This window comes from Tursiops truncatus, chromosome 7 (genome assembly GCF_011762595.2).
Source record: "Tursiops truncatus isolate mTurTru1 chromosome 7, mTurTru1.mat.Y, whole genome shotgun sequence".
Lineage (NCBI taxonomy): Eukaryota > Metazoa > Chordata > Mammalia > Artiodactyla > Delphinidae > Tursiops > Tursiops truncatus.
In genome coordinates, this window is record NC_047040.1 from 33,342,147 (window position 1) to 33,360,024 (window position 17,878).

Sequence of the window (17,878 nt, forward strand, 5' to 3'; positions counted from 1 at the left end):
CAATATTTATGGGCAACGTTCTGGGAGTACCTATGATGTTCTCTGGGATATTCAGAAGTCGAGGAGGGGGATCTATCCATAGGAGATCTTGGAGGAGGATGAAGAAAAAGAGTAAAAAAGGTAGAGGAAGTAAGGGAGTGCCTGGTGAGAGACCCAGGTAGTAAGAATTACTGCTGACCTAAGATAGTAGCAATCAATGTGGGCTGAGGTGGTCAGGTGAGATGGTACAATGAAGGTGGGACTGCAGCCTAGAAACCTGGACAAGAGGGCCTAGAGGCAGTAAGTTCTAGTGAGAAGAGCTTTGGCCTAAGTAGGTGCAGGAAGATCTGGGTTTGAGCCTTAGGTTTGCCGCATAGAAGCTGTGTGACTTTGAGCAAGTCACCGTACCTCTCTGGGCCTCAGTTTCCTTATCCATAAAAGGAGAGTTTTCAAACTGTGGTCTCATAGTTCTAGTGACTGCATAGACCCCACAGCCAGGAATCATTTCAGGAGGGAAAGAATTAGCTGGGCTCTGAAGAAGTTGTTGGGGGACACAGTCAGACCATCCCTACTTTAACCAGGCAGCTCTGCTTTTATCCATTTTATCTATAGGTGTCCTCAGAAAGTCTGTCCGATAAAATGCTTCCCCTGCTTAAATGCTGATGAAGGTGTTGCCTACATTCCATCTCAACTCTAAGGTTCTCTGGAACAGAAAAAATGCGAGGGAGGTAGAATTTACAGCTTTACAGGCTCTGTAAGAAACAATATATGTACATGTGCAAAAAATACAGAGGAATTAAATATTCTTCAACACTTCATATTGACTTTTTTCTTAAAAAAAAGGAATTTTCAGCGGATTCAAAGAGAACTATTATTTTTGACATTTTTCTTCTTTGGAAGGCATAGAGTGGCGATAACATCACATTTTCAGCCAAATACGAGGGAGGGGAGTCTTTGTACTTGTAGGAATCATGAGAGGTTTCTGTCAAAGGAAAGAAGACTCCCCAGTGGTTTTTAGTGGCTCTCTGCAGGTGGCCATCAGAACACCTTCCAATGTGGGCTGCTGATGCGGTGCTGGGTTCACTGCGGTGAGGGAAAGAACCCCGCTTCCCTCTGAAGTCCTGACAAACAGAGCTATCACTGCCCTGTGGTCCATGTGACAGACCCAAATTAGCCCCATGCCGAGCCTCATGGGAATCCCCCATAACTTCTGCAAGGGGAGGAGAGTATATGGGTCAGGACTCAGTGGAGAAGAGAAACCACCAAGGTATTTTAAGAAGAAATGGAGCTACTGTAGAGAACTTGGTGCTTACAGAGTTGCTGCAGCAACTGCCTCTTGACAGTCTTCACGAGCTCGCTTGCCAGGGTAAGTAGCCAAAGTGCCTTTGCCTCACTCCTGCCCTTCAAATCTCATGCAAATGCATCTATTTGGCAGAACTGCATCTGCATCCCACCCCCTAACTGCAAAGGTTATCTGGGAAATGTAGTTTTTAGCCTTCCAGCCTTTGCAGTACAGGAGGGCACTGGAAGGAAATGCTGGGTACCAAGCGACCATATCCAGCCGTGTTATTCTTTATTTCAACATCTGAGAACTGGTAAATCCACCAACATGATTGCGTATGGATCATTAACAAACACTGATTGGGCCAAAGGGCCTTATTGCCACCCAGGCTTCCTCCTACCTTCCTCTACTTCTTTTTACCTGGAGATGGAGGGATTGTGGACTCAGTGATTCAGAACTGATGTTTGGAAAATGAAAGCAAGAACAGGCATGAATTATTGAATGACTGAGATCCTGCTTCAGGACTTAGACAACAGAACTGCTCTGCGGAGAGAGTCTCCTTGGGAAAGGGGGTTATTTAGTAACATACAGCATTACAACTGGAAAGAACCTTAGAAGTAATGTTTAGTATTTTCCAAAGTGTGTTCCAAAAACTAGTTAGATGCACATAATGCTTTACTAAAAACAAGAAAGAATTCAGTGGTCAAATAAGTTTGGGAAACATTGCATGTCCTCATCTTGAGGAACCATAATCCATTTTAACACAGCAGAGGGTCCTGCAGTAAGGAATGTGCTTTGCTTTAGCTTACTGGTTTCCAACTTATTTGGCCTCAGAACTTTTTTTTTTTTTTTAACAGAACGCCTGGTAACCTTCTGAGGACTTGGAGTTCTATGGGATATACACTGGGAGGGTTGGATCTAATCCCAGTTCCTCTTTTTCCATATGGAGAAGCTGAGCTCCAAAGCAGTAGATTTATTTGCCAATGATCACAGAAATCAGGGTGGTAGAGCTGAGAATAAAACCCAAGACTTTGGATATTTAGTCCAAAGTTCTTTCTTCTTCTTCACGCTGTCTCATCTAATGGACTTCTTCATTTTTTAAAAAAATTATTTTATTTTATTTTATTTATTTTATTTTTGGCTGCGTTGGGTCTTTGTTGCTGCAGGCAGGCTTTCTCTAGTTGCGATGAGCAGGGGCTACTCTTCGTTGCGCTGCACATGCTTCTCATTGCGGTGGCTTCTCTTGTTGGGAGCATGGGCTCTAGGTGCGTGGGCTTCAGTAGTTGTGGCACACGGGCTCAGTAGTTGTGGCTCGCGGGCTCTAGAGCGCAGGCTCAGTAGTTGTGGCTCACGGGCTTAGTTCCTCCACTGCATGTGGGATCTTCCCAGACCAGGGCTCGAATCCCTGTCCCCTGCATTGGCAGGCGGATTCTTAATCACTGCGCCACCAGGGAAGCCCTGGGCTTCTTCACTTTTAAATCTCTAGGCATCTTCACTAAAGCAACAGCTGCTGAGAGAAAGGCTACTCAAGGAAAATCAAATATCCCACCAACATGGAAGGATCCTTTTACCCATGAGTCCTCACAACCAACATTATCACAAATGACAAATGGGGAGAACACAGAGAAAGTCAACCACTTAGCATATGTTTGCCCCCAAATAATCAGTGTTTTGAGATCAGCTGGGATATTCTTGGACCCTTCATTTTTCTGTTTACCAAAGTGTAGACCATCAGGAAATGACACCAGTATATTATCTATTATGAAAACAAATTACGCCCAAATCTAGTGACTTAAAGCAATAAACCTTTACTATATCTCACATAGTTTCTATGGGAATCTGGGAGGGGCTTAGCCCTGTGATTCCGGTGCAGTCTCTTGTGAGGCTGCAGTCACAATGCCAATCAGGGATGCAGTCATCTGGAGGTTTCCCTGGGGTTGGACCATCTCAGAAGTCACACACTGTCACTTCTGTCATATTCTATATTTATCAGAAGTGAGCCACTATGTCCAGCACACACTCAAGGGGAGGAGAATTGGGCTCCCCCTTTTGAAAGAACAAGTGTCAAAGAATTTGTAGACATATTTTAAAACCACCATACCAAGAAAGAGTTGCAAGAGAGAAGGATGCTAATCAAATGACCAAAAAACAAGGCAAGTTTTGGGGGTAAAAATCCTTTTAGGACAAGAGCAGGTGTCAACTGGAAACTCTGAAGGAGATGAAGAATTTTAATTTTCATGGGACCTGGCGTCCCAAACCGAACCACTGGCACAGACATTCTTGAGCTTCTTGCAATAAAGAACTTCTGAATAAAAGAACTTCTGAAAGAAAACTTCTGTTGCTGCCACTGTGACTAGGAGAATAGATGAAGGATTTGAATCAAGGATAAGCAACTCCAATGTTCCAATGTTTTGACTTGTATCCTTCCAAGTTAAATTTTCCTTTCTTAAGCCTTTGAATTTTCTAAGTGTTGCAATATCCCAACGTGACCAAGAGGGTCGAATTCCAGCTCAAGTCTTCACATCTTTTTTTTATTCTTCTGAAGGTTTATACTCATTCTTCTATGCTATCTGAAAGCAAGATATCATGATCTAATTGCTTAAGAATTTATTTCCAAGTAGATGCTGGCAGAGTCTGAAAGTCTCAGAATGATCAGACAGATCATATTTCCACTTTAACCCAAGATTTTTTTAAATTAAAAAACAACAACTATGATCCCCCCCCCCCCAAACTTTCCTTTATGGCACCTGGGGTATTCTGTCCACGCATTTCTTGGACATATTTTAAAGATAAGAGGATCTCTAGGACTCTTCTAATATATTTGGGAGCTAAACAACAAACGGATGCATATAAATACAGTAATCACAAAAGTGGGATTGAGAGAGAGAAATGGATGAAAACTACATCGTAGCAGTTCAGTGAGATGAAGTGGATTTATTGAGGAAAATATCCCGGAAAAGATGAACCTTCCCCTGGAACTTAAAATGATTCTAAATATTTGAGGGCAGCTTGGGCAAAGGCTGGGAGATAAGAGAAGGAAGACTGAATGTTTGGGCCATCAGACAGATGAGAAAAGGGTGGGCCTGAATATAGTGGGAGATGAGACTGGAAGAGTAGGGTGGGGATGGTGATCAAGATACATTTGAACAAACAGCTGCAAAGAATTTGGTGTGGGTGGAGCAAATCCTTTGCAGGAGTTGGAAATGTTTTTCAGTATCCTGCTTCCCAAAGCAAAACAAAACAGGGCTTTCCCATTAACAGAGACTCTTAGAAAGCTGGGCCTGTAGGGAGATGTGGGTTAAGGTTCTGCCTGCCTCCCAGGGCCCTATGCAATCATGGTCGAGGCTGGAGGTCCAGCAGCTGTATATGGAGGACAGGCTAGAGAGAGGCCATTGACTGACGGATGACTCATTTGTTCATTTATTCAACAAGCTCACAGTGAATGCCTTTAGGTTTGAGAGGCAAGTAGGATTAAATACATTGTTCATGGGACTAAGACAAGATGGCAGGCAAGTCTCGATTTATTCAGCATAAATTTCATTTCTCTCTTTCTTTTGTGTGGAAATTATTGAAAGATTTTCAATGAACATTTACTGTGATCCTGCTCTGTTTGTGTCAGGAACTGTGCTAAGTGCGGAGGATGCCGAAGTGACTGAAACATGATGCTGACGAGATGACAACAAACTTAAACATGTAACTTAAATATTTCCTCTTCTGCTTCTTGGCTTTTGCTTTGCCCAAAGGGGAGCTATTTCTCTTGGAAGAGAGTGGACAAATGTGTAGCAGGTGAACAGAACCGTGTTTGCGTTCCAGCTGTTGTACCAGCTGTGTCACAGTGACAGTGGCCTCCACCTGTCTCACTCCTGCTTCCGCCAGTTCAGAACCAAGTTATTTTTATACTCATATCATGGGACAGCCCAAGTGGTGATGGAAGTTCTTTAATGCTGGATTTGGAACCGAATGCATTCTGGTTTCTGGAAATCCATGTACTAAATGGCTACTTCCACAGCAACAGACACAACACATAAAATGCAGCAATAGTCCATAGCTGCTGGTGGTGGAGTCGATCCCCTTATTTCGAAGGAGAGGAGGAACCTTGGACACAATGAAGGGTTGACCCAAAGTCATCTGACAACATAGAGGACAAGCCAGGGCTACTCAAATCTCCTGGCTCTGATTCCATGTTCTTTTTGTTGAGGCAGTCATGACATCACCCACCAAACGAGTGCAGATTTTAATCTCCCTCATTAAGAGGCCTGCTGGCTGTACGACTCATGCATACGCATCATGATGGTTCCTGGGTGGTTGACACTCATCACCCTCTGACTTCATTTTTTTTTCTTCCTTTGCAAGATGGTTATTGCCCAGAGCCAGCATCCCTTTTCCAACAAGTGAACATGCCAGAAGGGTTTTTGGAAACTGCCTTGATATCCGTCAGGAGCCAGATGATTCGCAGCAATGAACCAATACACATAACGAGGGTAACTGATTGGATTACCAATTAGCCACCTCCACCTCTGGAGGGTGGTTGGAAAGAAGAGAAAAGGCAGTGTTTAGTTTGGGCAAATACCAAGAGGGCTTTATCATCCTCATCAAGACATCAGCACGGCACATTAGGCCTCCTCCGAGCCATTCCATGGGAACGTCTCTCTCCAGATGCTCCAGCAAGAGCAAACTTGCTATGCAGACATTGGGTTATTGTGTCTGAGTTACAGAAGCAACCCTGGGTTCAGCGAGAGGGGAGACACTGGTTGACTTGCATCTGTTTTTAATGATGTCTCTGCTGCTGGGGAGTTTTGGAAGCTGCAGGTAAAATCTTCCCCCAAGAAAGCGAGGCTGACCTGGGATGTATCATCTTACCTTCACCCGACAGAAGCTCCTCGGTTTGGGTAGGCCTTGGGAGGGACAGGCAGCTGTTTTCTCCATTTGGACCCAGCAAGAAGTGTCCCAGTGTGGGGTCTCTGGATTTTTCTTGAAAATAAGCACAAACATGGGCAGTGTTAGCACCAGTGCAGGGGAGGGAGGCTGAACCTGGACCGTGCTCCCTGAATCCCCAGCGGGCAGATGCCGGTGTGCTCAGGTGCTTGCCAGGGTGCAGGGCCAGCCCCACGCCTGGGATTTGGCAGAGCAGGGCCAGGGTTCACGCCCCATCATCTGGAGTCAGTGTGGGATGAACAGGGCAGGGCTGCCACAGCCTACGACGTGCCTTCTGTGAAGGTCTAGAAAAGGGGGACTCCTTTGGTTTCAGGCAGCCCTCCAGGGACAAGGTGAACCTGGAGGGGGCACCTTGTGTGAAGGAAAGGGAGCCCCATCCTCCAAGTGTGTGCAGCCCAGCTCCTGGGCTCAGGGCTCGGTGGTTCCAGCCTCTGCTTCCTGCTCTGTCACACGCCTTTGTGCAGTACTCAGCGGCACAGCTGCCCTGTGGTTCAAATGCTGGGACTGCTTAGTGACTCTAAGGGGCTCAGGCCAAGGAGGAGAAGGAAGCTCTATTTCTCTCAGTTGCTTAGAAATATTGAGGGTGTTTCTATAACTTTACCTTCCCCATTTCCAAGGCAAAAAGGTGAGGAGTAGAGCTGGCAATCAGCCACAGTGGATGCTTACAAGTGTGTAAACACACATATACGCAGAGGCACCACACACACACGGAAACACTCACACATACTTACACCAAGGTGTGCACTCACACGTACATATATACACACTCACAAGGCACGCACACATATGCAGGTGTGCCTGCAAGGACACACATGTATCACACATGAAGAAGGACACACAGCAACACATGTGTACTTGTTCGCAGGCAGGCCTGCATGCCTGCATAATCACACATACATGAGCACACAAGTATACACATGTATTCCCATAGCTATATAAGCACACACATACCCTAAGACACACGTGTGCCCCCATACACACATTCATTTACACACACTCAGCCTACACACTTGAGGCTTCAGGCTGCACTCGTCATAGTCACAGCCCTGGCATTCATTCTAATCAGGTTCTCCTTTTGTAAGGGTGTCTAATTCGGGGTGTGTGTGTGTGTGTGTGTGTGTTTGGTGTGATTTGTTCTGGGCAATGCAACCTCCTAGGAATACCCTTGGTGGTGATGCTACTGTACCTAAAGTTCAGTTCATTAGCTCAAAATTAAGAGAACATCATTGCCATGCAAATATAAAAGGGAGGAGGTTGTAAGAGAAAGGTTCCATTTGGAAATAGTTTGTAAGTTTCTTTGGAGGGAGAGAGAGAGAGAGAGAATTTGACTTTGACCATTCCAGCCTTAAACAGAGGAGCTGCAAGCACATATGAAATTATTGATCCATGTATTGAATTTATGCTTACAAGGCTTCAAATATAAATAAATGCTTGGGTCGAGGCAGGGGGAGTGCAAGCGAGCAGGATTTAAATAGTGAGGCATCTGTCTCTGAGCGAGCCTGGGATGGGATGAAAGCTGTGGTATCTGTTGTCTTCTTGGTAGCTCTCAGTTGCCACATTCCTCTCGAGTGTGAGCTTCTCTAGGCCTTGAGTGTGATTCTGCTGTTAACAGAGATACTTTGTTCACATTGTCTGGCACCCAAACACACACCAGCTCCTTCATCTGGTGCTCAATCAGAGAAAGCCACCCATCATCCGATGAGGGAGGAACAGCTGATTGGGCTGCACTTTCTAGAAAATGGTTTGTTGGTCTCCAGCATGGCCCCTTCCTAAGGGATTTTCAGGGGTAATTTGGACCCTAAGCAACTTTTGCTTTATGTGCTGCGTTTAGATCAAAGCCCCCATGGAAGCTGTTATTGCACTGTCTTAGTTTCCTCCTGGACTGTTGGCTCTTAAGGATAAGAGCTCTGAGTGGGGCTAAGTCATAGAGGGTGTGGCCCTGCCTGCCTCATCCTTCAGTAGAAATCCAGAGTCCTTTTCTCTCTGTGCACAGGCCTCAGGCTCTGCCCTGGGCCGGAGGGTGACTCCTCCCCGGGGACTCTTCCTGTTGGCAGCGTCCCCAGGCTCCCTTGCCCCGTGCAGCGTTATGGCTCGGTGTTGAGAATGCCTGGTAAACCCAGTAGCGAGTCTCCCTGATGAGCGCAGGGAGCTGTGTCATCATACGCTGCTGCTGGGAGCGAGGAAAGCACAGAACAGCTTGGCAGTGCCTGTTGGTGCAGAAAACGCTTAAAACATATACTGACTCTTGAGGAATATGCATGGTGACCGTTAATCCCACTGACAGCATTGGAAACACTGCTGATTTCCTTTTTTCCATGGGGTGGCTTTCAGACAGCTTATGTGTGGCCCTGGAAGATGATTGAAATGAGCCCAGAGCCACAGACAAGCCAAGAGGGTACATCTGTGCACCCCGGGAGCGATTACCTTGTCCTGCTGCTGGGAGTGCCCCGCCGGCCCGTCTCACGTGGTGGGGGCCCATGGGGCTGCTGTGGCCTGATGTCCTGGGGCTGTCCAGGCCCCTCTGGCTCTCTGGGCCTTTTCTTCCTTCCGTCAGGGACAGTGGTGGAGTGCCAGCCTGGGGTGCAGCATCATCCTCTTCAAAAGCAAAAGGAGAAAAAGTACGAGTGAGAATTTGGATCAGTCAGAAAGTGAAGGAACCTCTTTTCTAATTCTGTTGCTGTGGCTCCTAGTGTCTAGGATCACTGATTCCCTCATTCTCAAGTTTGTCTCTCTTTTCCAGCCCTGCTAAGGAGCAGAGGCCGGGTATCTCCCACAGCCAAGGTGGGATTATCTTGGCTAGAATAGCAGCCCTACTGTTGGGGAACCTCCAAGAACTGGGAGGAACTGAACAGTGGTTGTTGTTATCCTCATCCTATTGATGGGCTCCTGAGATAGGAGATAGATTAGGGAGGCTGCAAGGTCCTTCCCTAACTGGGGAGACCCCAGCGTTAAAGCTCATGGGACTATTGGCTACAGAGTTCCAACCACAAAGCAATTTTTCTAAGCAGAACCAGTGATCTCATGGCTCCTCCAGGTCATAAAGTACAAAGTAGCCCCTTCTAGATGGTAGTTAGAGGGTAACAGGATGGATGATAAACACAAAGTACGTCTTGACCTCCATCTTTGTTCTTTCTCTCACTCTTTCCCAGAACAGGCTCTGCTCTAGGAGCTGCTCTAGGGAGGGCAAAACCTAATTTTTAGAGGGTAATCTAAAAGTGATTGGGACCTTGTCTTAATCTCAGAGAGAGTGGTCTTTATTTCATGTTCAACACACTCTCGGTGTTTGTGTTTAATGGCTGCCTTCACACACAGTCTCCAAGTATCACAAGCTACTTATTTACAAAGGGAAGAGGTGTCTTAACAATGGAGAAAGACATCTCTTTAACCAAATAATGAAATCTAACATCACTTATGATGGAACAACTTATAACAAAGGGAATTAATATAAAGGGATATTTTGTGTCCCTTGATGTAATGCACGGAGAAGCACACATCACCAACATGCCATTCTTGCCACAAATGTTTGATCTGAATCTAATCATGAGGAAACAAACCTAAATTGAGGATAATTCTGTAAAGCAACTAGCCTAAATTCTTCAAAAATGTCAGTGTCATGAAAAATGAGACTGGGGAAGTGTTCTAGATGAAAAGATTCTAAAGAGATGTGACAGTTAAATACAATGTATGATTCTGAGTGGAATCCTGGATTGATTGGGGGAAAAAAAAACAACTGTAAGGAATATTACTGGTGTAATTAGAGAAATTTGAATGTGGACTATATATTAGAAAAGAGTATTACATCAATGTTAATTTTCTTGAATGTGATAATTGTACTGTGGTTACAAGGAGAATATCCTTGCTCTTGGGAGATACGTGCTGATAAGGGATGAAATGTACAAAGTCTGCAGTTTAGTCTCGGATGGTTCAGCAATAAAATAAAATATGTATGTGTGTATGTGCGTATAAAAAATCTGGCTTCATTTTTATGATATGAGAAGTGAAACAATCCAGAGCTAAGCACGTAAATGGGTCTGTGCAACCTCTGGGGCGATGAGAGTCCCACTTACTAGTTCTAAACACCCTTGCTCCAGGGACCCCTGTGTGAGAAAGATTGCCATGAAAATCTTGCCTCTTTAGACCTTTTTTTTTTTTTTTTTTAATGCATCTACTACCCAGTTGAGTCACACACCGAACTAACCAAGCTACCAGGGACTTCTTAGCCCAGCTTCCTCCTGGCAGGGTAGCAGAGGATGGACAGGCTCTAGATACTGGGTCCGCAGTGGACATGGCAGCTCAAAACAAGTAGAGGACAGTGTGAGGTGAGCAGCACCAAAGATGAAATTCTCTGGTGTTGCCCATCCCTCCTGGTGGCTCAGGCGGTGCCCCTGACGTTGTGGTGCACAGGGGCAAAGCTGCTTTCTTACCTGTCTGCACGCAGAGTGACCCTTGCCATATGAGGATTTAAAAAAAAAATTATTATTTATTTATTTATTTGGTTGCATCGGGTCTTAGTTGCAGCACGCGGGATCTTCATTGAGACATGGGCTTCTCTCTAGTTGTGCCACGCGGGCTTTAGAGCGCGCAGGCTTAGTTGCGCCGCGGCATGTGGGGTCTTAGTCCCCTGACCAGGGATCTAACCCGCGGCCCCTGCATTGGAAGGCGGATTCTTAACCAATGGACCACCGGGGAAGTCCCCATATGTGGATTTTTTTTTTTTTTAAAAAACTTCGAAGTCTGTAGGATGATTAACTCTCACTTAAGAGATATGGTAAACAAGCCCCTGCCTCAATAATCAAAGGACGTTCTCAAAATGGAAATGTCTCAAGAACATCCTGACCTGGGTTCTTTTTTTTTTTTTTATTCTGAGAGGCCGTGCAGTATAATGAATAAGAGCACAGATTCTGACACTGAAAGGCCTCAGCTCCAAGCCCAGCGAGGCTACTTATAACTGTGTGACCTCAAACAAGTCACTCATCTCCCAGGGCTTCAGATTTCTGATCTGTGAAATGAGGGTAGGACTGTTGTGAGAAGTAAATGAGATAAGATGTGTTAAAACCTGAGGCCAGTGCCTGTCACTGAGGAAGAACTCCTTAAATATGAACGTTCATCCTTCTACTTCTTCTGATTACCACCACTCAGAGATCACCTAGCATTTGTGATACCGTCATCTTGCCCTTGGGGAAGGAGCTTCAGTTTTGTGAAAATATAGAGCTTTCTAAATATGGCCCATTGTTTCCAACCTATCAACACATAAAAATATACACTTTGATGCACTCATATGTATAATTTCAGATGTTTTGAAAAACTGGAGTGATACCTTTTGTTGATATTATGAACTTCTCATGAATAGTCCCAAATAGATTAGAAATGAAATTCCATTGGTTAAAAACATGGGAGAAACTATAGAGCGTGCAGCAAATACGTAGTAAGTTTGGTGCTGTTTTACATCTGCAACCAGGAAATATTAGTAGGGGGTTTGATTTAGTGAGTAAGTAACTTGTGAGCTAGACAGGAAGTTGGTTTCACTGCAGCACTTTGGTTAAGGCAGCTGCTGCCTGAGCAGAAGCCATCTTCAAGTGGCCGGGGAGGAGTGGCCTCCCTTCTAGCCTCTTTTATTAAAATAATTTATTTATTTATTTATTTATTTTTGGCTGCGTTGGGTCTTCGTTGCTGAGCTAGTTGTGATGAGTTGTGGTGCGTGGGCTTCTCATTGCAGTGGCTTCTCTTGTTGCAGAGCACGGGCTCTAGGAGCGCGGGCTCCACAGTTGTGGCTCGCGGGCTGTACTGCACAGGCTCAGTAGTTGTGGTGCACGGGCTTAGTTGCTTCGCAGCATGTGGGATCTTCCTAGATCAGGGCTCGAACTCGTGTCCCCTGCATTGGGAGGCGTATTCTTAACCACTGCTTCACCAGGGAAGTCCCTCTAGCCTCCTTTTTATGGCTGAGGACCCTGATGTGTCTTGCCTGGCTCTCCTTCGGATTGAGATCCCTGTGGATTGCTGGAGGGAAGGAATAGCTACCTTGAGGCAAGAGTGTGTCCCTCCCTGTGTCTACTGGGAGATGTACTGTTAATTCCCTTGGCCTTTTCAGGGGCACCTGCTTCAGGGGAGGCCTCCATAAAGGCCTGGACTCTTCTTCTGTTTCTGGTGCTGACTCAGAAACAGGAGCACCTAGGAGACAAAGAGAAAGCCAAGTTGTAGTAGACATCTGTGGTTTTTGCCAGCTCTCTCTTCTTTTTTGGGACCCATCTTTCTCTCACTCAGACCATGTGGTTTGGGTGGTCCGTTCCCTGACTCCAGGGATGGGCAAGTGACTGAAGCCTGGCTAACGAGAGCACCTCATTGCTTTAGCCACCGTGACTGGGTCCGGGGTGGGCACATAGCCCAAGCCTGGCCAATCACAGGCAATTTTGGTACTTTTTGCAAGAGCTTTTAAGAGGCATTATCCTCTCTTTTTAAAAATAAATTTATTTATTCATTTATTTATTTTTGGCTGTGTTGGGTCTTTGTTGCTGAGCACAGGCTTTCTCTAGTTGCAGTGAGTGGGGGCTACTTTCCTTGCGGTGCATGGGCTTCTTATTACCATGGCTTCTCTTGTTGTGGAGCACGGGCTCTAGGTGCGGGGGCTTCAGTAGTTGTGGTGCATGGGCTCAGTAGTTGTGGCTAGTGGGCTCTAGAGCGCCGGCTCAGTAGTTGTGGCACACGGGCTTGGTTGCTCCGCGGCATGTGGGATCTTCCCAGACCAGGACTCGAACCTGTGTCCCCTGCACTGGCAGGTGGATTCTTAACCACTGCGCCACCAGGGAAGTCCAAGAGGCATATTCTTTCTACCAGGGTTAACAAGTTGTCATGGAATTGCAGGAGGCCATCTTTACCACCACATGGGGACAACGTGCTTGAGAGGAAAGGCTAACAGAGCTGAGAGACTCAGACAAATAGTGCCCAGAGGACATTTTCTGAGGCCTGGATCCAGCTGAGCCTGGAGTTGGCTGGTCCTTGCACTATCCAATTACATGAGTGAATACATTTCTTTTTTTGCTTGCGAGAGTTTGAGTTAGGCTTCTAACACCTGTTACTGAAAGAGTCTTCACTGACATACAAAAGAAGGAAGAACTCAATGGATTCACTTTCTGTATATTTTATTCCTATTTTTCATTTGTCAGTGTGTTGGCAAGCTCAATGGATCTAATAGGTTTAAGAATCTGGTCCATGATGGCCTGGTGACCTTCCTTCCAGGGTCATCATGGGAGATAATCAGGATTTAACCAAATCCTGCAAATAGGCCTGTCTTTGTGTATATTAAGCATGTCTTTTTTTTTTTAATTGGAGTATAGTTGATTTACAATGTTGTGTTAGTTTCAGGTGTACAGCAAAGTGAATCAGTAAGCATATCTTTTTATTCTAGTGTTTTGACATCTGGGACCTTACTCACCCTGGGGAGGCTGTCCCTCCCAGGGCTCGCCAGTTCCTAGAGACTGTAAAGGACCACCTGCAAGTGCACATTTCATATGGAAACCAATAAGTCTAGAGCCCCTCCCCCCCTCCCCAGCCATGACCTCCTTAACACTTCCAGGCCACTATCCCCCTGCCTTAATGACCCCAGGGCCAGGTACCAGACAACCAGGGACAGCCCTGATGCACAGAGCCTGCCCAAACTTTTCAAACTAGCCAATCCCAAACCGGCTTAGCCTGGTTGCCCTGCCTCGCCCATTCCTTCCTGCCAAAAATGCAATAAAGACTCTTGCCCATCCCACACGCCCCCCCCCCCCCCCCCCCCCCCCCACTCAGCCAGCCCTTCTGCTTCCTAGCTGACCCTGGTTCTTCTCCATGTGGCCTCGAGGGGCGTGGCATGCTCTCTCCTCTTGCGAACTGTAACAGACTATCTTTTCACTGGCAGTTGTCTCCTGATCTCTATTGGCCTCATCATACCTGAATAATAAGAAAAACCTACATTTAAAAATACTGTAATACTATGTGTTTTTTTTTTAAAGAGCTAAGTAATTTTTTTCTGAAAGTTAAAATCTACGGACTGAAATGTGCAGATCTTAAGTGTACAGTTCAATGAGTTTTGACAAATGTATATATCCATGCAACCAACCAAGATTTCGAAAATTTTCATCACTTCAGAAAGTTCCCTTATGACCCCTTCCATTGACTGGTCTTTTAAGATTAACAGACATTCTTCTTCATAGTGAGAATTCCAAACAGCCATAGAGCAAAAACTGAGAAATCAGTGGCCGTTTTTGCTGAAGTTTCTAGAAAGCTCAGAACTAGGACTTCTTCAAAATTGGAGTCAGCTGTTTAGAGAGTTGCCTTTTGCCTCGGCTTGCCCAGAAAAGTCCCAGGGGCAAGAATGTGGAATGGCTTGGGAAGGTCAGAAAGAATTTCTCCTTGTGCAGGGTGCAGGGTGAGCTGAGCGGTCATTCAGAAGCCTCTTTCAAAAAGCCTTTCTAAGTCCCAGTTGGAATTGCTCTCTCCCTTACCTGTACTGTCTTAGCACTTTGCTTAGAAGCTCAAAATCTCTTCCCTGATAAGGATTGTAGAAATCATCTAACATTACATAATAATGGTACCTAATTCAAAATCAGGAAAATGGAACAGACTCACAGACATAGAGAACAGACTTACGGTTGCCAAGGGGGAGGGCAGTGGGGAAAGGAAGGACGGGGAGTTTGGAATGAGCAGGTGTAAACTATGATATACAGGTTTGTATATTATATGATAATACAGATTAAACAACAAGATTCTACTATACAGCACAGGGAACTATAGTCAGTATCCTGTGATAAACCGTAATGGAAAAGAATATGAAAAGGAATGTATATATATATATGTATAACTGAATCACTTTGCTGTACAGTAGAAATTAACACAACAATGTAAATAAACTATACCTCAATAAAATAAATTACAAAAAATCAGGAAAATGGCTCTTCAGACAAACTTTTATCTTTCTTTTATAAAGCAAAGGTCCAAAGATCCAAATATCCTCTTTATCTTGGCTGCCAGGTAACTCATCTAAATCCAGTGCTTACCAAAAGCAATGAATTCATCCCAGGTGTCTGATAACATCTATTTCTCTACTCTTTTTAACCAGGTGTTTTATTTTTTCAATTTCAATTTTATTTGTCCTTCTTAATGTATTGCATTTATTTGTTGTAAGCTGCCTGAAAATTCTTGCACCTTTATAACATCTACGGTGCATTGGACTTAATTTATGTGTATGGCTGACTTCCATTTTCTTCCACAGTTTAGCAAAATGCTCTGCTTGACGAGGACTCAATAAATATCTTAAAAATTGAGTTGAGTATGACCAGAAGAGAGCTACTTGTAGACTTATCCTTTTTCTTTCTTTAAAAAAAAGTTCTCTCAAGGGGGTGACCCTGAAGAGTGTCAGCCACGATTTAGGAGAGGGCTGCGTTAGCGGGACCCACACCCCAATCCTTCCTGGCCTGCCGGGTTCCCTCAGGAGACTGAGTCACAGGGACCTACCTCTTCTTCGTGCCTTTCCTTTTGGGGGGTGTTGGGTATGGAAATGAATCTTCATGGGGAAGATGAAGAGCTCTGCTGGGGGCTTATTGGCTTTAAGTTGACTTCTCAGGGGGTCCAGGACTCTGGATGATTCCTCTGAGATAGGAGGTGATTTCAAAGCCTTTGGTGCCTGGAGAAAATGTAAAAACAAACACACCCCCATCTGGCAGGTATCTAAATCCTGCTGCCTGCAAGGGATAAATGACATTGTATCTTACTGAATCTCCAGCATCAGAAGCTGCTGAGTGTAATGTCGCTTCTGTACCCAGGGCTGGGAGATAAAGCTGACAGACCTGGAAACCGGTCAACTCACTAGAGTAGGGCTGCTTTGCTTCATGGGAACGTGGTTATGCACCCATTAACCTAGCCTCTGATTGCTCTGAGAAGTATAAATGTGGTAAATTCAAGAGCCTTTGTGAGGAAATACAGTCTTTCTCTTGCAGTCGGGAAACTGAGCCAGATTAAAATGATAGAGCTGAGACTTCCATGTCCGGAGAAGGAGAAATCTTGGCTTGTGTCGTTAAGAGAAAAAAATGTGGCTCAGATTGTGGACTGTGCAAACCTGTAGGTAAGAAAGGGCAGAAAGTAGGAATACACATTTGTGTTTGCTTTCCTCATGTCATCTCTCTAAGCTTCAATTTCTTCCTCTGTAAAATGGGGGCAATCATACTTCCCACCTCATAAATTGCCATGAGGATTAAATGAGTTAATTATATGTCGCTACAACAGTGTTTGGAACTAGGCTTTTTTCTATGATATTTCTTTGAGAGAAGACTCTTCTTTCATTAGGGTTTAATACCTAATCTTGCCACTAGCAGAATACCTAGCTGTCTCCACACGTCTGTAATAGGAACATAGCTAGAAAAAAAATCACTGTGTGTCAGGATCAGCCACAACTGTAACCCAGTTTTTTTATGTCCAAAAAACCCCAAAACACATGTGTGTGTGTGGTGTAAGTGTATATGTATATGGGGAGAGAGTGAGAGAGAGAGAGAGAGAGAGAGAGAGAGAGAGAGAAAGGAGCTATGGGTAGTACTTAGTCTCCTGTTTCCAATTATTCAGAAGTTGCTGAAAATTTCTCCTTTTAGTTTGCAGCTTTTAACATATGAACTTGGTTCTATGAAATGTATACGTGTGCTGGGTTTCAGGGACTTCAGTTTCACAGGAGGAAGAATAAAAACGTCTCTCACTTTTTTAGTGTTCAAAAAGAAAAAAGATCCGAAACACACACAAGTATCCTAACGTGTTTAGAGTTGAATGAGGAAGGAAATTCACCCAAATATACTCAGGGTAATATGTATAATTATGAGACGTTAAGAAAATGATTAACCCAACACATGCACATAGTGTATTTATGTCCCTGGAGACCTCCACTGTCCAGGTGCCGGCTGCCCACCAACTGCCCTCTTCTGAATACTGACCTTGTGTATTTTGTTTGACAAGGTTTGCATTGGGAAATCTATGTGGAAACTCAAATGGTTTGTGTGAGGTATGGCTGATAAGCCAAGCCTTAATTTCTCTATTGTAATTAAAAATTTACAGAGTTTTAATATAGTGGAAAATATTGCTTTCCTCTGCTAAATCATATACATGGGTTGAGGGAAGGGACTCCTGTCCTCTGAGCCTGGCTCGGTTCTGGGCTGAACTGGGTGTGAGATTGAGGGCTTTCCTTAGGCCTGAGTGACCCTGGCAGGTCAGGCCTGCTGTTTACTCCTGGTTCAAAGGAACCTGGAAGACAGATGCCCTTCTGGTATGAATGGAAAGGTTTAGATCAGCTTAGACATGGAAAAATCTGAGAAAATGCTGAATAGACTGAAAACGACCTCCCTCACTGGCACCAGGACCACCTGGTGTGCCCATGGCTCCTCAGGACCACTTCAGATGGTGCGAATCCCCACCATGAACTAACACTGCTGTTGTTTCCAGTTGGACACAAGATACTTTCACATAAATCCTTCATCTCCTTTCATCCTTCCATCAGCCCTGTGAGGCTGGCATTATTATCTGTGTGCACAGAGGAGGTCACTATAGCTCAGAGTGGTGAGCCACTGGCTCAAGTAACACAGCTGCCACGGGCAGAACATTCCAGCGTCCCTGCTCATTCCCACTCAGCACGGGTGCCTCCCAACCAAACTGAAGACCCACACAGAATTT

At 45.0% G+C, this 17,878-nt stretch overlaps 1 protein-coding gene across 1 annotated transcript in view; it reads right to left on the minus strand.

The window, feature by feature from the left end:
* The window catches only part of KIAA2012 (KIAA2012 ortholog), a 110,652-nt gene that overhangs the window by 69,833 nt on the left and 22,941 nt on the right, over positions 1-17,878 (minus strand). The window contains 4 exon segments of the mRNA XM_019938874.2: positions 6,122-6,232; positions 8,621-8,791; positions 12,215-12,364; positions 15,686-15,854. Of these exon segments, the coding sequence (XP_019794433.2) occupies positions 6,122-6,232; positions 8,621-8,791; positions 12,215-12,364; positions 15,686-15,854 (601 nt within the window).